We start from the raw sequence: 18416 nt of genomic DNA, 5'->3' as shown, positions 1-18416 counted from the left end.
TCAAGACTGACAAATCTTGAGGTGCTCGGTGTGAAGCTTTTCGAAACTCAACCTTCTGAATTAGCTTTGCATGGATTGTCCTGATTTATCATCTTAAAAAAGTGTGTTTTGACATGTAGAGAGTCCAACACCAGGTGCAGTCTTGATTCAAGTGTCCAGTGTGGACAGACAGCTCCCTCCATGACAGCAGTGGTTGTCCTGCTGCTGCTGCTGCTTCTCTGGCTCAGCAGGTACTTTACTGCATTCACCTGGTGGCTCGGATGTAAATCAGCCTCTTGAAGGCGACATGGCCACCATAAAAAGAGCAGGGCTCATGTTCTGGAGCAAGCCTCTGTGCACTGCGAAGGACTATGGCACATGGAACACAAAAGTGGTCAGCAACCCCAGTTTTAGCCTAAGAGGCTAGTCAGGTAATTGTATGCAGTTGCTATACTGCATGTCAAAATGACCATATTGTGTGATATTACTGACTTGTACATTTTACAGTTTCACATCCATCTCTCCCTAATTTGTTTGCTTGCTGTGTGTTCTGTTCTATTTCACTGGCCTGATTTGGGGATAACCTGATGCAAATTAGCCCCTGGCTACATGTATCTCTGATCCAATGGGCTCTGCTATATTTCGTGCTGTCAACATGAATGAGGTACAAACTATTATCATGGGTTTTATAGGGGGAATGGCCCAAACCCCAACACAATTTGATAGTAACCCTAACCTGACAGTGAAAGAGGTGTTTTGGTCGAAGGGTGTATTCTCAGCACAAGTGATCATAGAAATATAAATGCAATATTATAAGAAAACTTCAGGCAGCATGTTATTCATTCACATGGCTCAGTGCATTTATTCTCAGTCGCTTTGGATAAAAGCGTCAGCTAAATGAACGTAATGAAATCTTAATTAAATGCCCCGTACATTCACACAGGCGGAGTCACTCATTCTGTCTGCTTTGACCTCTGGCCACATTGAAGCTGAGCAAGGAATTGCATGATGCCACCTGTCTCTCTGTATTAATTGTACGAATGATAAAGGTGTCGCCCCCGAGCAACAGGTGCAACAAAACGAACTGGAGAGTGAGGACGATGTCAGTCAAAAACAGCGTGCATGCCCACACGGGCCTGAGAAGACAACTGTGTGACAGAATGCTTCTTTGCTCTTAGTTCAGATTAGACTGAAGATTTTGTCAACAGGAGGCACATCCATGAAGATTTCATGTTGGGCAGAATTGTCTTTTTCTCCGCAGATTTTCTGAGTTGCCATATCAGCAAAAACACAGGTGTGAGTAATGACTGTAACGATAGCTCCATTCAGTTTAGGTGGTCCAGTAAGCCATGACAGTGAGCAAGCATGCACAACTCCAGGGCCTGGGAAGTGGATCGACTACATGGAATGCAGCCATAATTAATGTATTAATTGCACCTGTTTGCCTTTCCTGCCAAAAAAGGATAGAATTAAGATAGAAATTGAGCTTCTCAAAATGTGTTTTTGTTACTTTCAATGAAACTTTCAAACATTTAACGGTAAAGTGATTCACTGTGCCTTCACGCTTTACTCCTGTGCCACAGATAAATCATTGGTCACTTTTGAGCTGAATGTTTTGCAGGTTTTGTTCTTGACGACAGCATAGTTTGTATGTCTGAATGTGGTAGTCTGCGCTGGTCTGCACCGACACACACATTTCCCTCCAGCTTGCACAGTTTGATTCAAAGTATAGCCATTGTCAGGTAAATTAAGAGTTTTATCAGGTGCATTTTTAGCTCTGGAGTCTGGGAGGAAGCCATTCCAAATTAAAAGTTTCGAGCCCAAGTGAAGTCACGAGTCTTTGGTGTAAAGTCAAAGAAAAGTTTTTTATTTTGTAAAGTGAAGTCTAAAAAAATTAAACTTATTTATCTAGAGTCCAGGCCACTGAAGCCCAGGTGCCCTGAAGTGCACAAAAATCTTCACACAATGCATTTTTTTTTAATCAGAAACACTCAAAATTCAAAAGCAATACATGTAGTGGAGGACAATAAGTACAATACTGGCCCCTGGGATGCATGTGGCGTAAAAGTATAAAGCTGAGTAAAATGGAAAATACTCAAGCAAAGTACAGACTTGAGTAAATGTACTCAGTTACATTCCACCACTGATTCCCAAGGACCAGGGCAGGTGAAGGAGATCATAGATCAGCGATCAGAAGTGCCTGTCAAATTAAAGTGGTCTTCATCACGTCGGGGCCACGCTTGACCCAGTGCAGCTGACACCTCCGGGCGGTCCGCGGACCCCACTTTCGGAACCATCGCCCCCGAAAAGCATGCAGCACTTGTGTTTTTTCTTTTTTGGGAGAAGCCACCCACGTGACAGAGGGAAGCAGCAGCCAGCACACCGCCGCTGCTCGTTTGATAGCTTCAACGGCGCCGGACGGAGAAGCAAGCGGGGCAGACACACACTCACAGAGAAAGAGACACCCGTCGAGGGAAGACGATTAAAAAGACAAAAAATCTCCGTTTGCGACGCAAGAACTCCGCAGACTCCTCCAACCGAGACGGCTGGCGCACACCATGGACGGTTATGCCCGGACCGAAGATGAGCTGTTCTCCTCCTGCCTCCTGAACCTCACCTGGGAGAATTGCTACGAGCAGGTAGGACACGACTCTCTACTACATAACGGCGTCTCTGATAAGAAATAGTCAAAGAAGTTGTAAAGGCTACTCTGAGTGAGTCAGCACGCGAGGTGAGTGCAGGTGACAACTTTAATTGAATGCACCGCAAGAGGGTCTCGAACCCGCGTCCGCATCTTTCATCCCACCAGCGTGTCTGTCCCAAACTTTTGCAGCTTCACGTTCCAGTCGCAGCCTAATTAAATGGAAAAACCGCCCAAACTTCTTTTCTGAAATGTTGCTTTGCCGAACTTCCACGCCTGCCTGTAAAGGGGCTCAAACATCCTGCCCTTGAAATCAATAATGAATTAACCTAGTAGACAAAATGAATCTTATGCCAGGAATTCTATTAATAAGTAAGAGGCAACCACAAACTTAGCATTCCTTTGAAGTAACTGAGATGCGTCATGTTCACTGTTATGTGGACTGAGTGATGCTTTTCACAGCGGAGATCACAAGGCTCTTTCATGTGTCCTGAGATGCGCGGGTTGCCAGACAGGTGAGCTGGAGCCAGGTAAAGCAAACTCGGACCCGGCCTGAGCGTCGTGTTTGAGGGGAGACTTGATGCTGAGCACTTTGATCCCTGAGTGCCGGGGCCTGTTCTCACAGCAGAGCAGCAGTGGCGTCTGTTTGGAGATAATTACCTAATTCCTCCCTCTTCCCTCAAGCTTAATCAGTTCTGCCTTTAAAATACACTTATCGTGCTGTATGAAATCCCTCTTAATTCTCACATTCTAATTTGTGCGAGCAATGTGTGAGGCTAAAGTCATCTGCCACAAGAATGCCAATGAAATCGTTCTGTATGAATGCTAAGAGGGCTCCCAGCTATTTAGCAATTTATGCTCAATGATTGATGCCAAACTGTTTGTACAGTGATTTTTTATGCTAATTTACTTGAATGCCACCACGAGAGCTCAGGATATATATACAGGATATTTATTTCTGTTATCAGTATCCAGGTTGCAATACAGTGACGGAGGACGTTTGAACAATAAATCTCTCGTGGTTTAGTGGGCTACCATTTTGAATTACAAGTAATCACAAATTAAAGAGGATTAGGCTCTTAAAGCCCGGGCTTGCGATTGGCCGTGCTAAGAGTCATATTGTAACAGTTATTTAGGCACGGGGAAACAAAAGCCACCACAAACATGATTCGGGATTGCAAAGTCATTGTGACTGGCATTTTCAATGTGCAACAATTAAGCCCCTGCAGCTTCTGCTGCAAAATGGATTTTGGCACATCAGTCGGGAGCCGCACATTCACAAACCTAAGACACTTAAATCCACAATGAAGAATTGGCGAAGCAGCGGAGATGCTGGCTGGATTCGCGCCCGTCCGTCGTGTTCTTCTTGAGCGCAGACGGCTTAAAAATAACAGTTCATGACTTTTATTTGATGCTTCTTAAATGTGGGGAAATGTGCCTTTAATTCATTGGCTTATTCTCAGATGCTTTTCTCCTTTAGATGCGGCTGTACGCGGAATATCTTTGGGTTTTGGAGCGTTGGGGATCTTTGCTGTCACCAAACTTAGCCTTAACAAAACTCTGGTCTCCCTGAAAAGCTTGAGTGTAACCTCCCAGATTCAGTTTGGTACAGTCCGCGCTCTTCCCCTTAAAAGTCCTTCCCGGTATAAAAAAAAAAAGTGAACCGTCTGAAAGCGGGTCATTTGCTTGGCCAGCATGTTGTTAGCCATGCACGTATCCTCCGTTGCCCTCCCCAAGTCCTACGGCGGGTGGGTAAATAAATAAATAAGGAAGTAAAGGGAAATGTTGACACAGCCTGTCCTTGTGGCCAGATTATCCACTCATGCTTGAGCGCTGGGTAAAGGCCCTGCATTATTCAGCCTGAGACACAGAGATGGGGGGGAAAAAACTGTGGAAAAGCTGGGTCTTGCCGCAGGAGCGTGTGTGTGTGTGTGTGTGTGTGTGTGTGTGTGTGTGTTTTGGGGTAAGCGCCTCCACTTTTGAAGGAGCAGACATGGGGATAGCTGAAATGCGCGGGGTGGGGAAGCTGAAGCCTTTGCTTAATTATCAAATGAACTCATTGCCTCCCACTTTACTCCATCTCACTCCCTGGTCCCACTCTGTGCCTCACTCTCAGCCCCCCCCCCCCCCCGTCAGGCCTCTCCAGGGCTGCTGTCCACGGTGCTGAAAGTTTCATCACACATTTTGTGCATGTCTTTTTAGAATTCCAATCCCTGCCCGGCCCTCGCCGCTCTTCAAAAGCAATGTATTCAGTTTGTCTCGACAAAAAGCGTGCCAGCGCTTGGCAGCCGGGCTCAAAAGGGTGAAGCCCTATCATTCAAGACTTTTGAAAAAGCTGCAGGTAACACGGCGCGCTCTCAGAAGCAGTAAGGACTAATGCATTTTTTTTTTTTTTTTTTTTAAATGTGTCTGCTCCTGCCTACAGCATGTTTCATCACAGCGAGGCTCAAGTTACGTTACCACTCACTCAGCGGCTTGGTTAAATGAAAGCTCCTTTGTGTGGGCTCTTATGTACAGTATTTGATCCATGCGAGTCACTTCTTTTTCTGTGTAATGAGTCAGGAGCCAGAGTGGTTTTAGCGGAGGCGCACGTCACGGCAGAAGAACGAGATAAAAACTTTTTTTTTTTTTTTTTTTTTTTTTTTGGAGCATGTGACTTGTGTTTCTCTTCAGATCACAGACTCAGCAGAGAGGTCGACTCACTGCTGTCAGTTTTGTTGGAGTTGAGGATGATGTGCTCTGCGTTGATTGACAGGAGAGTGGAGACGGTGAAACTTTCTGCTGAGTGGATTGACAAAGTGTTCATTGGAAGTTTTGTCCTTTCTCTTCCCCCCCTGATTTGAAAGTAAAATTAAGAAAAGTAATCATTTGGCTTTTGGACTGTCAGTTCAACTTTGAAGAGGTCACCTTCGTTAATCGGCTAACCATCTGTCACGTCATCACTTCTGACTGGGAGAACAGTAAATGTTTATGCTATCAAAGGCTAAATTAGCTCAAACACACATCCCTGCTGACAGATTACTACTCACGCACCGCTGCAGAGTCTCAGGTTCTGTTCCCATGGTGCCACTAAAGAGCCGCCGGCGCTGCCATTTTAAACACCAGTGGCGGTGTCTGTGAGTGGGAAGCCGGTGAGGGATCGCGATGGCGTTTGCGCTTGCGACTCCGGTTGGTCAGGGTGCTTTTGTCTCACAGCTTCCAGTGCAGCTCCAGGACGTATCTGATGTCATTTAGTCTATTATTCATACTCGTCAGTGAGTGCTTTGTTGAGTTTACCCAATTGATTAGTGACAACGACGACGCCCCGTGTCGCAGACTCAAATCACCCAACAAAAAACCTTTTCCAAGCCACAGAAACTCACTTCCTGTTGGTCCTGGTTTCAGTGCACCCTGTACCTAGAACTACTCCCACCTCTTCCAGCGACCCCCAAAGGAGTATCTAATTCATGTTTTTAAAAAAAATCAACAAGTATGAGCCTGCTGAACACCTTGCTTTTGATAGCAACACACAGGAGCAGGGCCTGTCTGCAGTATAATGAGAAGCGTGTTGTTCCCTCGCAACATATTGCCAAGATATGGATGGGTAATTATCTAATCAAGACTTTGTGAAAGTGCCGCCACTTACTCACTGCTGACCTGCTAACTGTCTGCCAGAGTTTTTGCTGCAAGATGTTTACACGCTCTAAATTGAACATAGAGCTGCATTTTGGCGTTTGTTACAGGGCAGGATTTTGGTTGAGGGTTTGCATGGGTACTGATGCAGAGGACCATGTTTTCTATAATGTTTTCATGGTTTTAAAAAGGACAAACTATGAATTTAACAGACGGTTTTTTAAATAATTCAAACAGCAGCATCATAGCAACACATTGACACACCAATGCCCGAGTGTGACGCTGTCCTTGGTTGTAGTTCTTATATTTAAAGATTCAGCAGCGCGGTTGGAGCATAAAGGAGAGGAGGTGTCTAACCAGAGACGAACGCTGGTTTGTTGACCACATGATGAACATAAGTGTTCCCAAAGCACACATCCAAAGGGAGATGTGAACCACCAGAGGGAGCAACAAGCTTTGATTTCCCATGGAGCTATAAAATTAGTCATGTCATTAGTTAAATGTAAAGGTTTTTCAGCAGGAGAGGCCCTTTGACTGCACCACCGCGGCCGAGTACGTACCGGATCTGAGCTGAGAGGGAGGATACGAGCAGCGTTGATGCACTTAAACGGAATATCTTTCAGCTTGATTTCCAGCCTTTATCATGTGCCTGCGAGGTGCTTGTTTCACAGATAACTTAATGCAATCACAATATTAGTTTCCAGAGATATTAATCTTGTTTTCGAGCCTTCTCGCACTGCGAATTGACGTCACAGCGGAGGGAGCGCAGGCACTCCAGACTGCATTCTTTGATTATGTGTGGGAAAACGTCTTCCTCACCATTGACAATCTGTTGATACCTTGCAAAATCTGAGATGAAAGGAAATGCAGCTTAGACTGTGAAAAATCCTTGCCTTCTCACCGGGAGGTAAAAGTCCTCTCACAAACATTGAATTGTACATCTGAAGTGTTATCAATTCCACCTGAAACGGAGGGCCCCGGTGGCAGAGCAGAACCCCTGCGCTTTTGATCGCGCCAGCAGTGCCTGTAAACAAGTATTTTCCCATCTTCCTCTCTGCCTGTCTCTCTCCGTTTCCCTCCCTTCTTCCTCCCCCACCAAGTTGTCTAGAGGGGGAGGTTCCTTTGATTATCTGCGCTGTGGATTAATTGCTTTTCTTAACCTCTGCACAGACGTGCTCCTACACCGCCCCGGAGCCCGCCGCACGCGCCCAGATGGCCCCCTGCCAGGAGAAAAACAAACCACACCATGCGTCCCTCTGCCCACCTTCTCTCAATTACTGACCTTCATCCTTTCATTTCGCCTTGGATGTTATCATCGGCATTATCTGTGTATTTACTTTGTTTGTTTCACTAGTTACTTGGCGCACTGCAGCATTCTTGGGTATATTTGAAGGCAGGCTGAGCATGTGTGAGAGGTGTGTTAATTTCTGGGAAGCGTTGCAGCAGTGGATGGGATGAGTGTGAATGTATTGTGTGTCATCAAGCGTCTTTAGGTCACCAGGTGAGGTGTGTGTGTGTGTGTGTGTGTGTGGTGGGATGGGGTGGGGTGCAGTTTTTATGCAGGAATATTGTACTGCCTTTTTTGGAACTGTCCTTATTCCGTGATTAAGCAAATTTTGGCCTTGAGTTGTGCTGGCCAAGCAATTTCAGCAATTTCTCTCATGTTTTTGTGCTCTTTTCCATCTCACTTTGCCTCTGAGACATGCATGTGCATCACGTCTCTGCAAAGGACCGGACTGCCTCCTTCAGACCTTGGCCTTTTTTCTTTTTCTTCTTTAGGACATCCTGAAAGCACATCCAGGGGCCATCTCAATGATTTATGCATTGCATCTCACATGCGCACCGGCCACAGTGCCTTCACAGCTCGGACAACGCTGTGCTAAAATGTTCTCAGGAGTTTGATTTCCACAGGAGTAAAGAAAAAGTTTTAATCATTTTTTTTCCCCCTCCCTGTTGTTGGTGCTGACGGAGAGTTCAGCATTTAGACATGAAGAAGTTTCTTTCTTAGCCTAGAGTTGTTGGCAGAAAAGTGTTGGAATATAACCTTTCTAGTCTCTGGCGGGAATTTCATAATCCAGATCTCAGACTTTTTGGTCTTGGTCTCTCTCCAGTTCATCTTTTTTTTTTCATTTTTATCTCAGTAAGTCAATCCAGGCAAAGTTTTGCATGACTGTTTATGACATTAATCTAAGTGGCTTTAGGGTTTTTTTTTGTGAGTGTAGCCTAATTGGTTCAGGTGTTTGATACAGAGAGCACTGTGGGGCTGCAGTCTAACAGAGATGAGACAGCCAGCACACACACACACACACACACACACACGCACGCACATGCACACACACGAATGCAAAATCTGCACGTGAGACACGAACAGACGCATAATGTGCACACCGGCTCACTCATTCACTCACTAACAGGCTAGACTCCCTGGACTGTATGCTACAGTGTGGTGTTGCTGATTTTCCCCATCAGCAGAAAGCCGGGATGAGCTGAGCTAATTGAGCTGGGAGGCCCGGCGGGGGAACAGGGCCCCTCCACGCACCGGCTCGTCACTTCCTTTCTTTATCCGTCCGCCACTGTGTCTTTAGTCCCAAATCTCCAAACCGCTCTGTGCTGCACAAAAGAAACAGTATTTTTAATGCATGATTCCATGTTTCAATAATGCCAGATGCATACTGATGTGATCTAAAATAGGATTTAAAGGCATTGCAAATTCCACGCCTTTCCGCAGTGCCCTTTGAAGTAGCTGTTTGAGTTGCTTCTGTATGAAACAACCCTCAATACAATAAGTAAACCAGAAGTGTGCACATGCATGCCTGAGCTGACAGGTAATTGTTTTTGAGTTCTGTGCTCCAACCCAAACAGAATTACGAGCCCAAATGGACAAACTGCGTCGTCTGTATGACAGCAGACGAGCCGACAACAAAAGCAGATTACCTGTTCTATTTGAGGGATATTAAGATGTTACATGCCATTCGATGGGCCCTCGGAGGCCCGTCATAAAAGCCACAGCAAGCTGTTGAGACGGAGACTCAGAGTTGTTTCCATCTTTTAGCTGCACTTGGGGACTGATTATGGTCAAGCAAACGGCCTTTACCTGGAAAGTCACTTTCACTTTCTCGTCCACCATTTGTTAGTATGGCTAATGTCTCATTAAGTCTCTCATAGGGGAAATGATGTGCTCTTTGGGTGAAGGTTAGGCTCTCAGCTTATCATGAGACAAAAGAGAGACTGATTATCGCAGCACAGGCGTGCCTTCGCCTGTGTCTTTCACAGCAAGTCCTATTTGTGTTGCTGCTGGACCTGCTTCATTACCCATAATCTATTAGCCCTCCCTCCACCTCCCCCAAATAAAAGTTAAAACATTTGGGCTAAATGATGAATGCTTGATCACTTTTGCGTGGTGTTCTATGGAAAGGAGTGGACGGAAAGGAGGTGGGGGGTAAATTTTACATTATCAAGGAGATAATTACAAAGCAATCATGAGCGGTTTCCGGTAAAGTGGTAAACAAGCCAAGGGCTTGTGCTCTTTTCCCAAGAATAATTAAAAGTCGCTTTGCATTCGATGCATGTGTCCTTTCCTCCACTCAGTGACCACCTCTTGGCATAATAACGCTGGCTGAATTTTACTGTCGGGGCGGGCGCCCTTCGCTCACAAATGATTTGGCATTTTCTGGACCTTTTTGTATCTTGTGCCTTGTTGTGAGGGACCAAGCAGACAGGCATAAGGAGTCCAGGTGGGTTTTAACAAAAAGAGATTTATTAAGACAAAAAAGGTAATCGATACATAAAAGTTCTGGGCGCATAAAAGAGGTCAACTAAACAAAACTTAAATCAGGCTATTTTAACTTAAACAGACTGAACTGAATTGACCAAACAAAACAAACTTAACAAAAACAAAACCTACCCAACCAACTGCACACAAAGGGGAACATATATAATGGCTGATCAGATCATTTGGAAAACAAAGGGGATAACAAAACAAACATTACTAACTGGACAACGAATAACCCAAAACAAGACAACTAGTTGGTGAGAAGGAATATTTCAATAATAAAGACTAAACCAAAACACTACAAACCCGACTATAAATTAAGAAAATCCTGTCCTAAACTTCCTTGCCCCCCTCGATGCTGCAGGCGCTTGGCATAGGCCCAATTGGCCACTTCCTGTATTTAGCAGCTGCGTTTCCTCAGCCGCATCCTTTGCGCAGGCCTGGCATGATGTCGCTCAGCAGCTGAACCCTCCACACTGGAAACTCAGAAAAAAAAAAAAAAAAAAACTGTTAGACCTTAGGAAAACTGGTTTGACAAAAGCTAACTAAATGTGTGCGCTACAAATACAAACTAATGTATTGTCAACTTAAACAAAATAAATATGTATATTCTGTATGAAAACCTAAGCGATGTGTCATCCTTTATGTGTTTGCTGTCTGTATGTGCAATGTGCAGGTTGTGGGATCAACTAAATGAATAATTAAATGTAAAGACAAGTAAGATGAGTGGAGGACCTTCATGCCAGCTGCGTGGCGGCAGTTGCAGCCATCACACTTGTCATAAATCGACAGAAAACTCCTAATCTTGAATTTGTGCTTCGCCGTTTTCGCCTTTTCCCTTTTCATCTGTTCTTTTCCCGGTGCCAAGTGACAATACGGAACAGCTGCGATTTGCTGTGTCACAAAGCGGGAAGGTTTCCAAACACGGACTACCACTCCTCCATGGCTCTGCCTTTTAATGCCTGAGTAACAAGTTCATTCATTGATTGGTCTCGTCTTGAGAGAATGGAGACTCGCCGGCGGAGGTGTAGGAATATTAGATGAGAGGACTCTCCATTTGGCTGAATTCTCCACCATAAAAATTCCAATCAACTTTTACTTCAAGTGACAGTAAAAACGGATATTTATATGCAGCGTGCATTTCAGCCAGGCCTCAGTATTAAAAGACGGCACAAATGAGCTTGGCAAACAACATCATTTTTGTGGATTTTGGCAATCGGTGGTGTTTTCCAAGTTTTCTATGGCTTCCTATCATATCAGGTGTTTTTAGCTGCCACATTGTTGTGACATCTTGCCAGCTTAACCTGTTTAACACCAAAGATCTGAGGTTCACGTTACAAGCTTCCTTTCTCAGTTTCCAGGCCGTGTCTATTACTTATGATGCCCACAGGCTGTGTCACATCACAGCACTGACATGTAGTCGTTACTCCACTTCTAACAACACCAGAATCAGTCAATTATCCATGGAATCGATCAACATAACCCCGCTGCCACTCATTTAAAAGAGCCAATCAATCTGCGTGGGCATTTTCTCTATTTTCCTCACCGCGGTGCATTTGTGCATGTGTTGGTGTGCGCGCTCGGCGCTGCAGGTTTGCCCATGATGGATCTACTGGAGTGACAGCTCGTCGTCTGATTTATGGTTGTTTATCGCCGGAGTGGGACTGGAGTTGACCCCTCATCAGGGTTGCCACCACTTCCCATGATGCCCGTAAAGCTGCACATTGAGTTGCATGATTGCCTTGCCGGCCAAGTGTCATCTGGGGAAAAAAAAAAAAAAAATCCTATCTGTGTGTTTACGAGCACCTGAACTTTTAAATGTTTGCTCTCGCAGGTTCTTAACTTTGACTCACTCGTCCTGTGGTGGTGTGCCGCGCGCCCGTCAGCTCCGTGGTGACTTCATTACGAAATGAAGCGGCCCGTAATGCCACATCGCCACCGTGATAAAGGCGGCAGAGGCAGAGAGGGTGCGGCGGGGGGGAAGGGGGACACCGCGTCCTCCCTACCTGATGACATGCAAGGTTTATCACGTTGAGCAGAGGCATGGTCACCTTACCGCGGGCCTCATTGTGACAGCTAGCAAGTCACTGGAGAGCACCATTGGAAATCAATAAGCCCCTGCTCTTTAATTGTTGGAAAAAAGCTTCCCTGTTTACAGCAGCACATCATCAGTCAGGACAGCCTGACTTTCATTTCTTCCTGCGTCTTCCTCTCTGCCTTCTTTCCCTCTGTGGGATGTGCTCGCTGGCTGATTGTTCGGTCGATTACGTAACAGGAGCTGGCTGCATTTTATTTTTGGGGGGGACCTGTTTGATGTGTGTACGGAGAGCTTTTCTGGTGAACTTCAGCATGCTTAAGGCACTTGTGTGTCTTGTTTCGGTGAACGTGCGCCTCAGCGTGAGCTCCTCCATGTGCTCGCGTCTGTCCTTTGTTGACTTCAAGATGCAACTGCGCCGCGGTTTGCTGTGTGCTGAGGAGAGAGGCAGCTGATTTCCGTCAGGCTTTCTGTCTCGATCACGCAGCAGTCTCTGATACTGCAGACCAGCTTTCTTTGGATTATGACCTTTTTATAGCTGAGCTGTGCCTGCCCTAAAGCCTCTGTCACAGGTTGCATTAAGTCTATAATTTGTGAGCAGTTCAACCAAAGAGTGATGTGTATTCATTGTTAAAGTAGCTATTTGGCTACTAGGATCTGAAATCTACTGTATGTGCATGTATGAAAATGGCTCTTGCAGGTGATGTTCTAAAGAGGTATTTCATGACAAAAAAGACACAAAACAAATGGGAAACATTGTGTGGAACAGCTTTCTCTTCTTTCCTATCTTGTTAAACGTTCCCTGTGGAGTTTTGGACCACTGGTAGTGATATGGAGCAGTGTTTTTACAAGTGGCTCCCGGTTTGGCTGGGATCGTTCACGTATATGAGCTTGCAGGCGATGAGTGTGCAGACAGCGCGGTACACTTTACTGCTGACGCTTTTACACCCTTCAACTGAACGACAGGTGATGGCAATCTGCTCGTGAAAAAAAGGAGGAAGACAACAGCAAAAAAAAAAAACAAATGCAAAAGATGCACTCCAAGGCCTCCTCAAGGCCTCAAGGATGCACAGTGTACAATTCGGGTGAGAAATACTGATTGCAAACATTGTTTGTTTGCAAAAATCTGCACAGGGCAGCTTTCATCATTTGGCAACCCCTCAAGTTTATCTTGTGACCCATGACGGGCTTTGACCCCCAGGTTGGGAACCACAGCTTCATGCCAAACAGCTTCATTAATTACAAGATCTTAAAATCTCCAAAACTGACCAATTCAGCCAAAGTCGCAAGTTACCTTTTTTACACGCAGGTCAATGCAGGAGATTGTGGGATACTCCTGCCTTTCTTATGAGAAGCCCAACACCACCGTTACCCTGTTTCCACACTCTTTACTCCATCTGTGTCTCCACAAGCTTCTCCTATTAGTGTGTTACCTGGGGAGGTCCTCAGCTCCAAAACTCTGATTAGGCCCTCTCTGGCTAATTAACTGCTCGGGCCACAGTTGGCCATTTGCAGCGTTTAATGGAGGGACGATGCCGCAGCTGTCCTTCGTCTGTCATTCATCTGATTTGTGCCCTTTATGCCACAATTTGTGCCATAAAATTTATAAATAGCCAAAGCTAGCATCGCATTTATCGCTCTCATTAAAGTGACAGAGAATATGGTGCATACTACGTCTTCATGTAAGCAGCGGCGAAGGCTGTGTTTTAATTATGAGAGAGAGCGGGAGAGTGTAGAAGGCTTTTGTCTTAGCAGGAGAAATTCCTGGTGATTCCTAGAGAGAGAACCTAATTATGACAATGTTGTGGTACTTTAAAATGCCGCAAGCGGGGCTGATCGCTGTTAATTTTCCTCTGTCCTCCCTCTTCTCTTTTGCTCTCCAGCTATTCAGGGCAACAGGCTGCTTAATTATTTATACCTATCTGTTACGGTATGAAAATCGGGAGGACACCAACATGCATACAACAGAAGGAATCTAATATTCCCCCCTTGAGTGTCGGGTTTAGACTTTAACTCCAAATCCTGCACTCTTGTCGAGTAACAGTGGTTGGGGAATGGTAGCATGCACTTGAATCCTGAGCAGATGGCATATTTTGTGCTGTACCTGCTTGCGCCTCTGCACCAACACAAACGTAGTCTAATAAAAAGACTCTAAATCTACAGCGCATATACTCACCTATCCACCCACTTGCTCACACAAACCCCAGGTGCTGTAGTGTCCAGTTGTAGTGTGTGTAGTGTTTGCCCTGCTGGATACTTTCGGAGCAGAGTAGTTTCTTGTCTTCTGCAGGCCATCTTTTGCATTCCACCTGCGTGAAATTCTGCAAAAGCATGTGTGCAGAACATGTATTTTTGCACCGGTGTGTTTATTTCCAGCATTGTTGTCTTGCGTCTGCAACTATCCTGCACTTTTTTTTTTTTTTTTTTTTTTTCTCCAGTCCTTCCCGAGGGAAAGTGGATAGCACATGCGAAGGGATCACTTCTGATTAGTGGGGGTGCTCTAAAAAGACGCCTGTAGTGTTTTTCTCCAGAAACAAACACTGGTGTGGCCTCCCCAGGGAGGACTGCCATTTCCTTAGCACAGCACAACCCCCGAGAGAAGCTGTTTTATCTCCCAAGTGCTGTTAACTTTGGGCTTTAAACTGTGTGCTTGCCGATGCCTTGTTTTTCACATCACAAGATGATGATATCGTGCAGGAAGGCGACAGAGCTGACTTTAAACAAAAATAAAAAATAAAAAAGGCTGTTGGATTCAGCTTCATCTGGTCTACACAGAGGATGGCTTTTTTTTTAATTTTGTAACAGCCCCACAACGTAAACTCGCTGTCATTCAATTCTCACCGCAAATTTACATATAAAGTGTTTGATAAGCACATTTGTATGTTGCCGATGCGCGTTTGCGCAATTTGTGGCAAAGCGTAAAGGTTGGAAGAAATTTGACTTTGTTTTGAATAAATTTGAATCATATGGTGTTTCGTGCGAGAGGAGTCAGAGTGAGGGAAGATAGGGGAGGTAGGTAAATAGCACAGGAGGTTGGGGAGCAGGCGAAGGCGACTGATTCGCCTCCGTTCTGTCGGGAGGATTTACGGTGCAGGTGTGTTGGCCCATCAATCAATTGTGGCGCACTCCAAGGACAACTTTGTCTCTTTATGCAATTTGTAAGGCTGTCCAGTCAAATTGATTCCTTAACCAGGAGCCGTCCAGCTCCCAGAGAAGAGTAAAACCCCCCTGAAAAGAACATCAACCTCTGTGTTTGCTGTAAACCAGACAATAAATGATCGGACTGTTGACTATCGATGGCCAAAATCCAACCGCAGAACAAAGTGGGTGACAGAAAAACAAGATTAAAAGTGATCGCAGAAGTGATTGATTAAATGTGATTAAACTGAACAACTGAGGAGGATTGATGCCGTCTAGTCCCTGTGACAAATGATTCAGGTATTATGATCGTTTTTCTCTCAGTCCGTCGTGGATCATATCTGCAGATCAAAAGAAAATTGTAGTTACAACCAAAAATGGGCGTTTACACTGAAAAATTCAACCCAGTTGAAGTATGGAGAGATCAGTCGTGCAATTTGTTCCCAGCATTCATCATTTTGGGAGCTTGTGAGCTTCTTTTTAACCATGCTAGCAGCACGGCTCTATGGTTGGAAACTGCCCATTGATAAACCAGTAACATTTCCTCATGGATGACATGTAGTTTTTAATGAAATGGATGGATGGACTGTCATGAAATTCAATACAGATATAACTTTGTTGATCTGGTTCCAAATTTTAATTCGCTAATGTTCGTGCACTTACACGGTAAATTAAGATGGTAAACATTATATCTGCTCAGCATAAGCATCTTAGTTTTTTGTCATCGTGAGCATGTTAACAGTAGCCGCGAGCATGGCTGCAGACTTATTTGTATTGAGCAGGTCTGCATCTGTAATATTTTGGTCTGTAAGCAGCATTATTGAGCCTTTTAAATAGATTTAAAGCGGGCTCGCTCAATACAGTCACAGTATTACCTTATTGTGACCGGAATCAGATAAGCATTGTGATGTAAATCATACCACCTTAAAAAATTTGCCCGAGAATAGGGTGGGAGGAAACCCCATCCCATCATTTCCTGCTGAGCCCGCACTCGGTCTTCTTCCATGTCGACTCTGTGGTGATTTGGGACGTTTAGCGGACAATAGGAGAGTGATTACAGAAACAGGCTGTACACTTGAATAATTGATGCCGGAAATCGTGCTCAGCTATTCAGAATCCATAATGATGCCCCCCCCCCCCTTCCCCCTTACCCAACGCACACACATACACACCCCAAAATATTCAATTTATGTACAAACACCTACGATCAACTGCTGTGACTCACTTGCCAGGGTGCAGTGATCACATTAATGTGGAAATAATAAAAAGGAATCCAACATTAATGTCACATGATGAATTACGCTTCTGAGTAAATGTCTGAGCATTGCTTTTAATATGGTCTTTAAGATTTCAGATTAGCATCCCCTCATTTTTCTGCTGTGAAAATCAAATTCAAAAGGACATTTTGCTTCCATTCCGCTGACTGAAATGACTAGAAACATAAATATAGAAACAAATTGAGTCAAAGATTATCTAATGGAGCGTGCGTCAGTGCAGTTTGTCACCAGCTTTATATAAGAGTACTGCTCAATGGCCGCAGTTCTTTAACTATTCAAATCATTCCATTGACCAAATAGGACAAGTTCTGAGCTGCTGCGGTTCACCTTATCATTCATTTGAGACATGAAAACGTTCTGCCACCCGTAAGCCTTTGACAGCTGGCACAAGGCACGCATGACATCCACGTGAAGAATGGCTGAATTTGTGACAACAAATAGCCTGAAAATATGGTTCATTTCAGTTTGATCAGGAGAAAAAGCATTCCATCTGAGGGCTGTCTGACAAACAGCACCATGACATGTCAGCCTCGCTGCACATTTTGTGTGTGATAAGACAAATCTAGAGGGAGGGAGATCCAATATTAACAACAGTGGTTTCTTTCACAAAAGAGATCTTTTTGGATGTGACATCCCAGGCAGCCATAGCGAGACGCGAAATATCAGTGGTCTGCGACTGTCTTAGGCCATGGACCAAGGTTTCCCCGGCAAGGTGCTGAAACTGTCCTTTCGATTGTGAAATTATGAGTAAATAATGAAAATCATGTTGGGAATTTGACGTATCGTTTGTGTCAAATACTGTGTAACAATATAACTTTCTGAGTCGATTAACAACAGCTCGTACACTCGCTGTTTCTGCTCTGTTCTTCTCCCTGAATGTAGCTAAGCTAGCTGTGCACAGTTTGGCATGTGTTGAACTCACATGACGAAATGGCTCCCCCTTGCACAGAATATACCTGAATATGAGAATTTGTGAGTGAGTCACAAGCCACCTCCGTGAAGATAATTTCGCTCCGGGTATGAGCAATGCACATGGCAGCTGTGTGGTCAGGAGAGCGTAGTTGAAAACAGGATGAAGGACAGAGGATGGAGAGGTTTTAAAACTCGTCCTGCTCTGCTGTGTTAAAAGGCCCAAGACATGTTGCACATGATTCTTCTGTAATTGGCCTCTGAGGACAGATTCGATTAGTGACTGCCAGCGTAACCTCTAACCTTTTTTGTACCAACTACTTCTAAACTCTGTCCAGGGCCAGGGGAGTTCACAAGGAACAAATGAACAATTCATGGACCCAGCTGTGTTCAGGTTTCAGTCAACAGCTCCCTGCTCAACCCCCCTGGCGCCAAATGACAAAAAACAAGTGATTTTGATAAAAACGAAGCTCCATCCAGACAGTTGGGAGCAGAGGTGCCATTTCACCCCATCCCTGTTTCAAGGCTGTAGACTTGGCTGAAGTGTGATGTCCAACTGTTCGGCTCAGAATAGCTTTTTGTGGCTCCTGTCTAAAGCACTGGACATCACAGCCACTTCTGGCTCCATTAGAAAGTTGGTCTTTGTTCAACTTGGTCTCTGGCTGCTTATTTGACATTCTGCTCACCTGTGCATTTGCCAAGCGAGACATCGCGCGGCTATTGATTGGCCAAGACCTGGTCAGTCAGGACGAGTGTGTGCCCGCCAGGTTATCAGTGACATCACTCCTCGGAAAAGCAGCGTTTGCCTCTCCTTTCCCTTATCGATAGTTTGGGGAGTGCATTAAGAGTGGCTGCTCAGTCTGATTTATTGAGACGCACCAGCGCCTCTCTGCGCACCCAAAGGGCACCGGGTAACAATCCAGTCTCACTTCCTTTCCCTGCAAACAGTGTTTATTTACTCGCTCTCGGGGAGGCAATGAAGGCAGCTCTGACAGACAAACAATCTTATGATGCAGCCTTCATGTCAGGACTGGATTTTTTTCTCTCTCTCTC

The 18416-nt window shown here is 45.0% G+C and overlaps 1 protein-coding gene across 4 annotated transcripts in view; it reads left to right on the top strand.

Moving 5' to 3' along the window:
• Positions 1-2404: 2404 nt before the first annotated feature.
• Positions 2405-18416, top strand: part of ppargc1a (peroxisome proliferator-activated receptor gamma, coactivator 1 alpha) — a 248124-nt gene continuing 232112 nt past the window's right edge. For all 4 annotated transcript variants that reach the window (XM_076724433.1, XM_076724427.1, XM_076724432.1 and 1 more), the window contains exon 1: positions 2405-2618. In XM_076724433.1, the coding sequence (XP_076580548.1) occupies positions 2538-2618 (81 nt within the window). In that variant the 5' untranslated portion in view covers positions 2405-2537. The remainder of the gene's footprint in view (positions 2619-18416) is intronic.

The sequence above is a fragment of the Chaetodon auriga genome, chromosome 24, assembly GCF_051107435.1.
Source record: "Chaetodon auriga isolate fChaAug3 chromosome 24, fChaAug3.hap1, whole genome shotgun sequence".
Taxonomy (NCBI): domain Eukaryota; kingdom Metazoa; phylum Chordata; class Actinopteri; order Chaetodontiformes; family Chaetodontidae; genus Chaetodon; species Chaetodon auriga.
The sequence above is the reverse complement of the archived record's forward strand: the minus strand, read 5'-3'. Positions and strand labels throughout refer to the sequence as shown.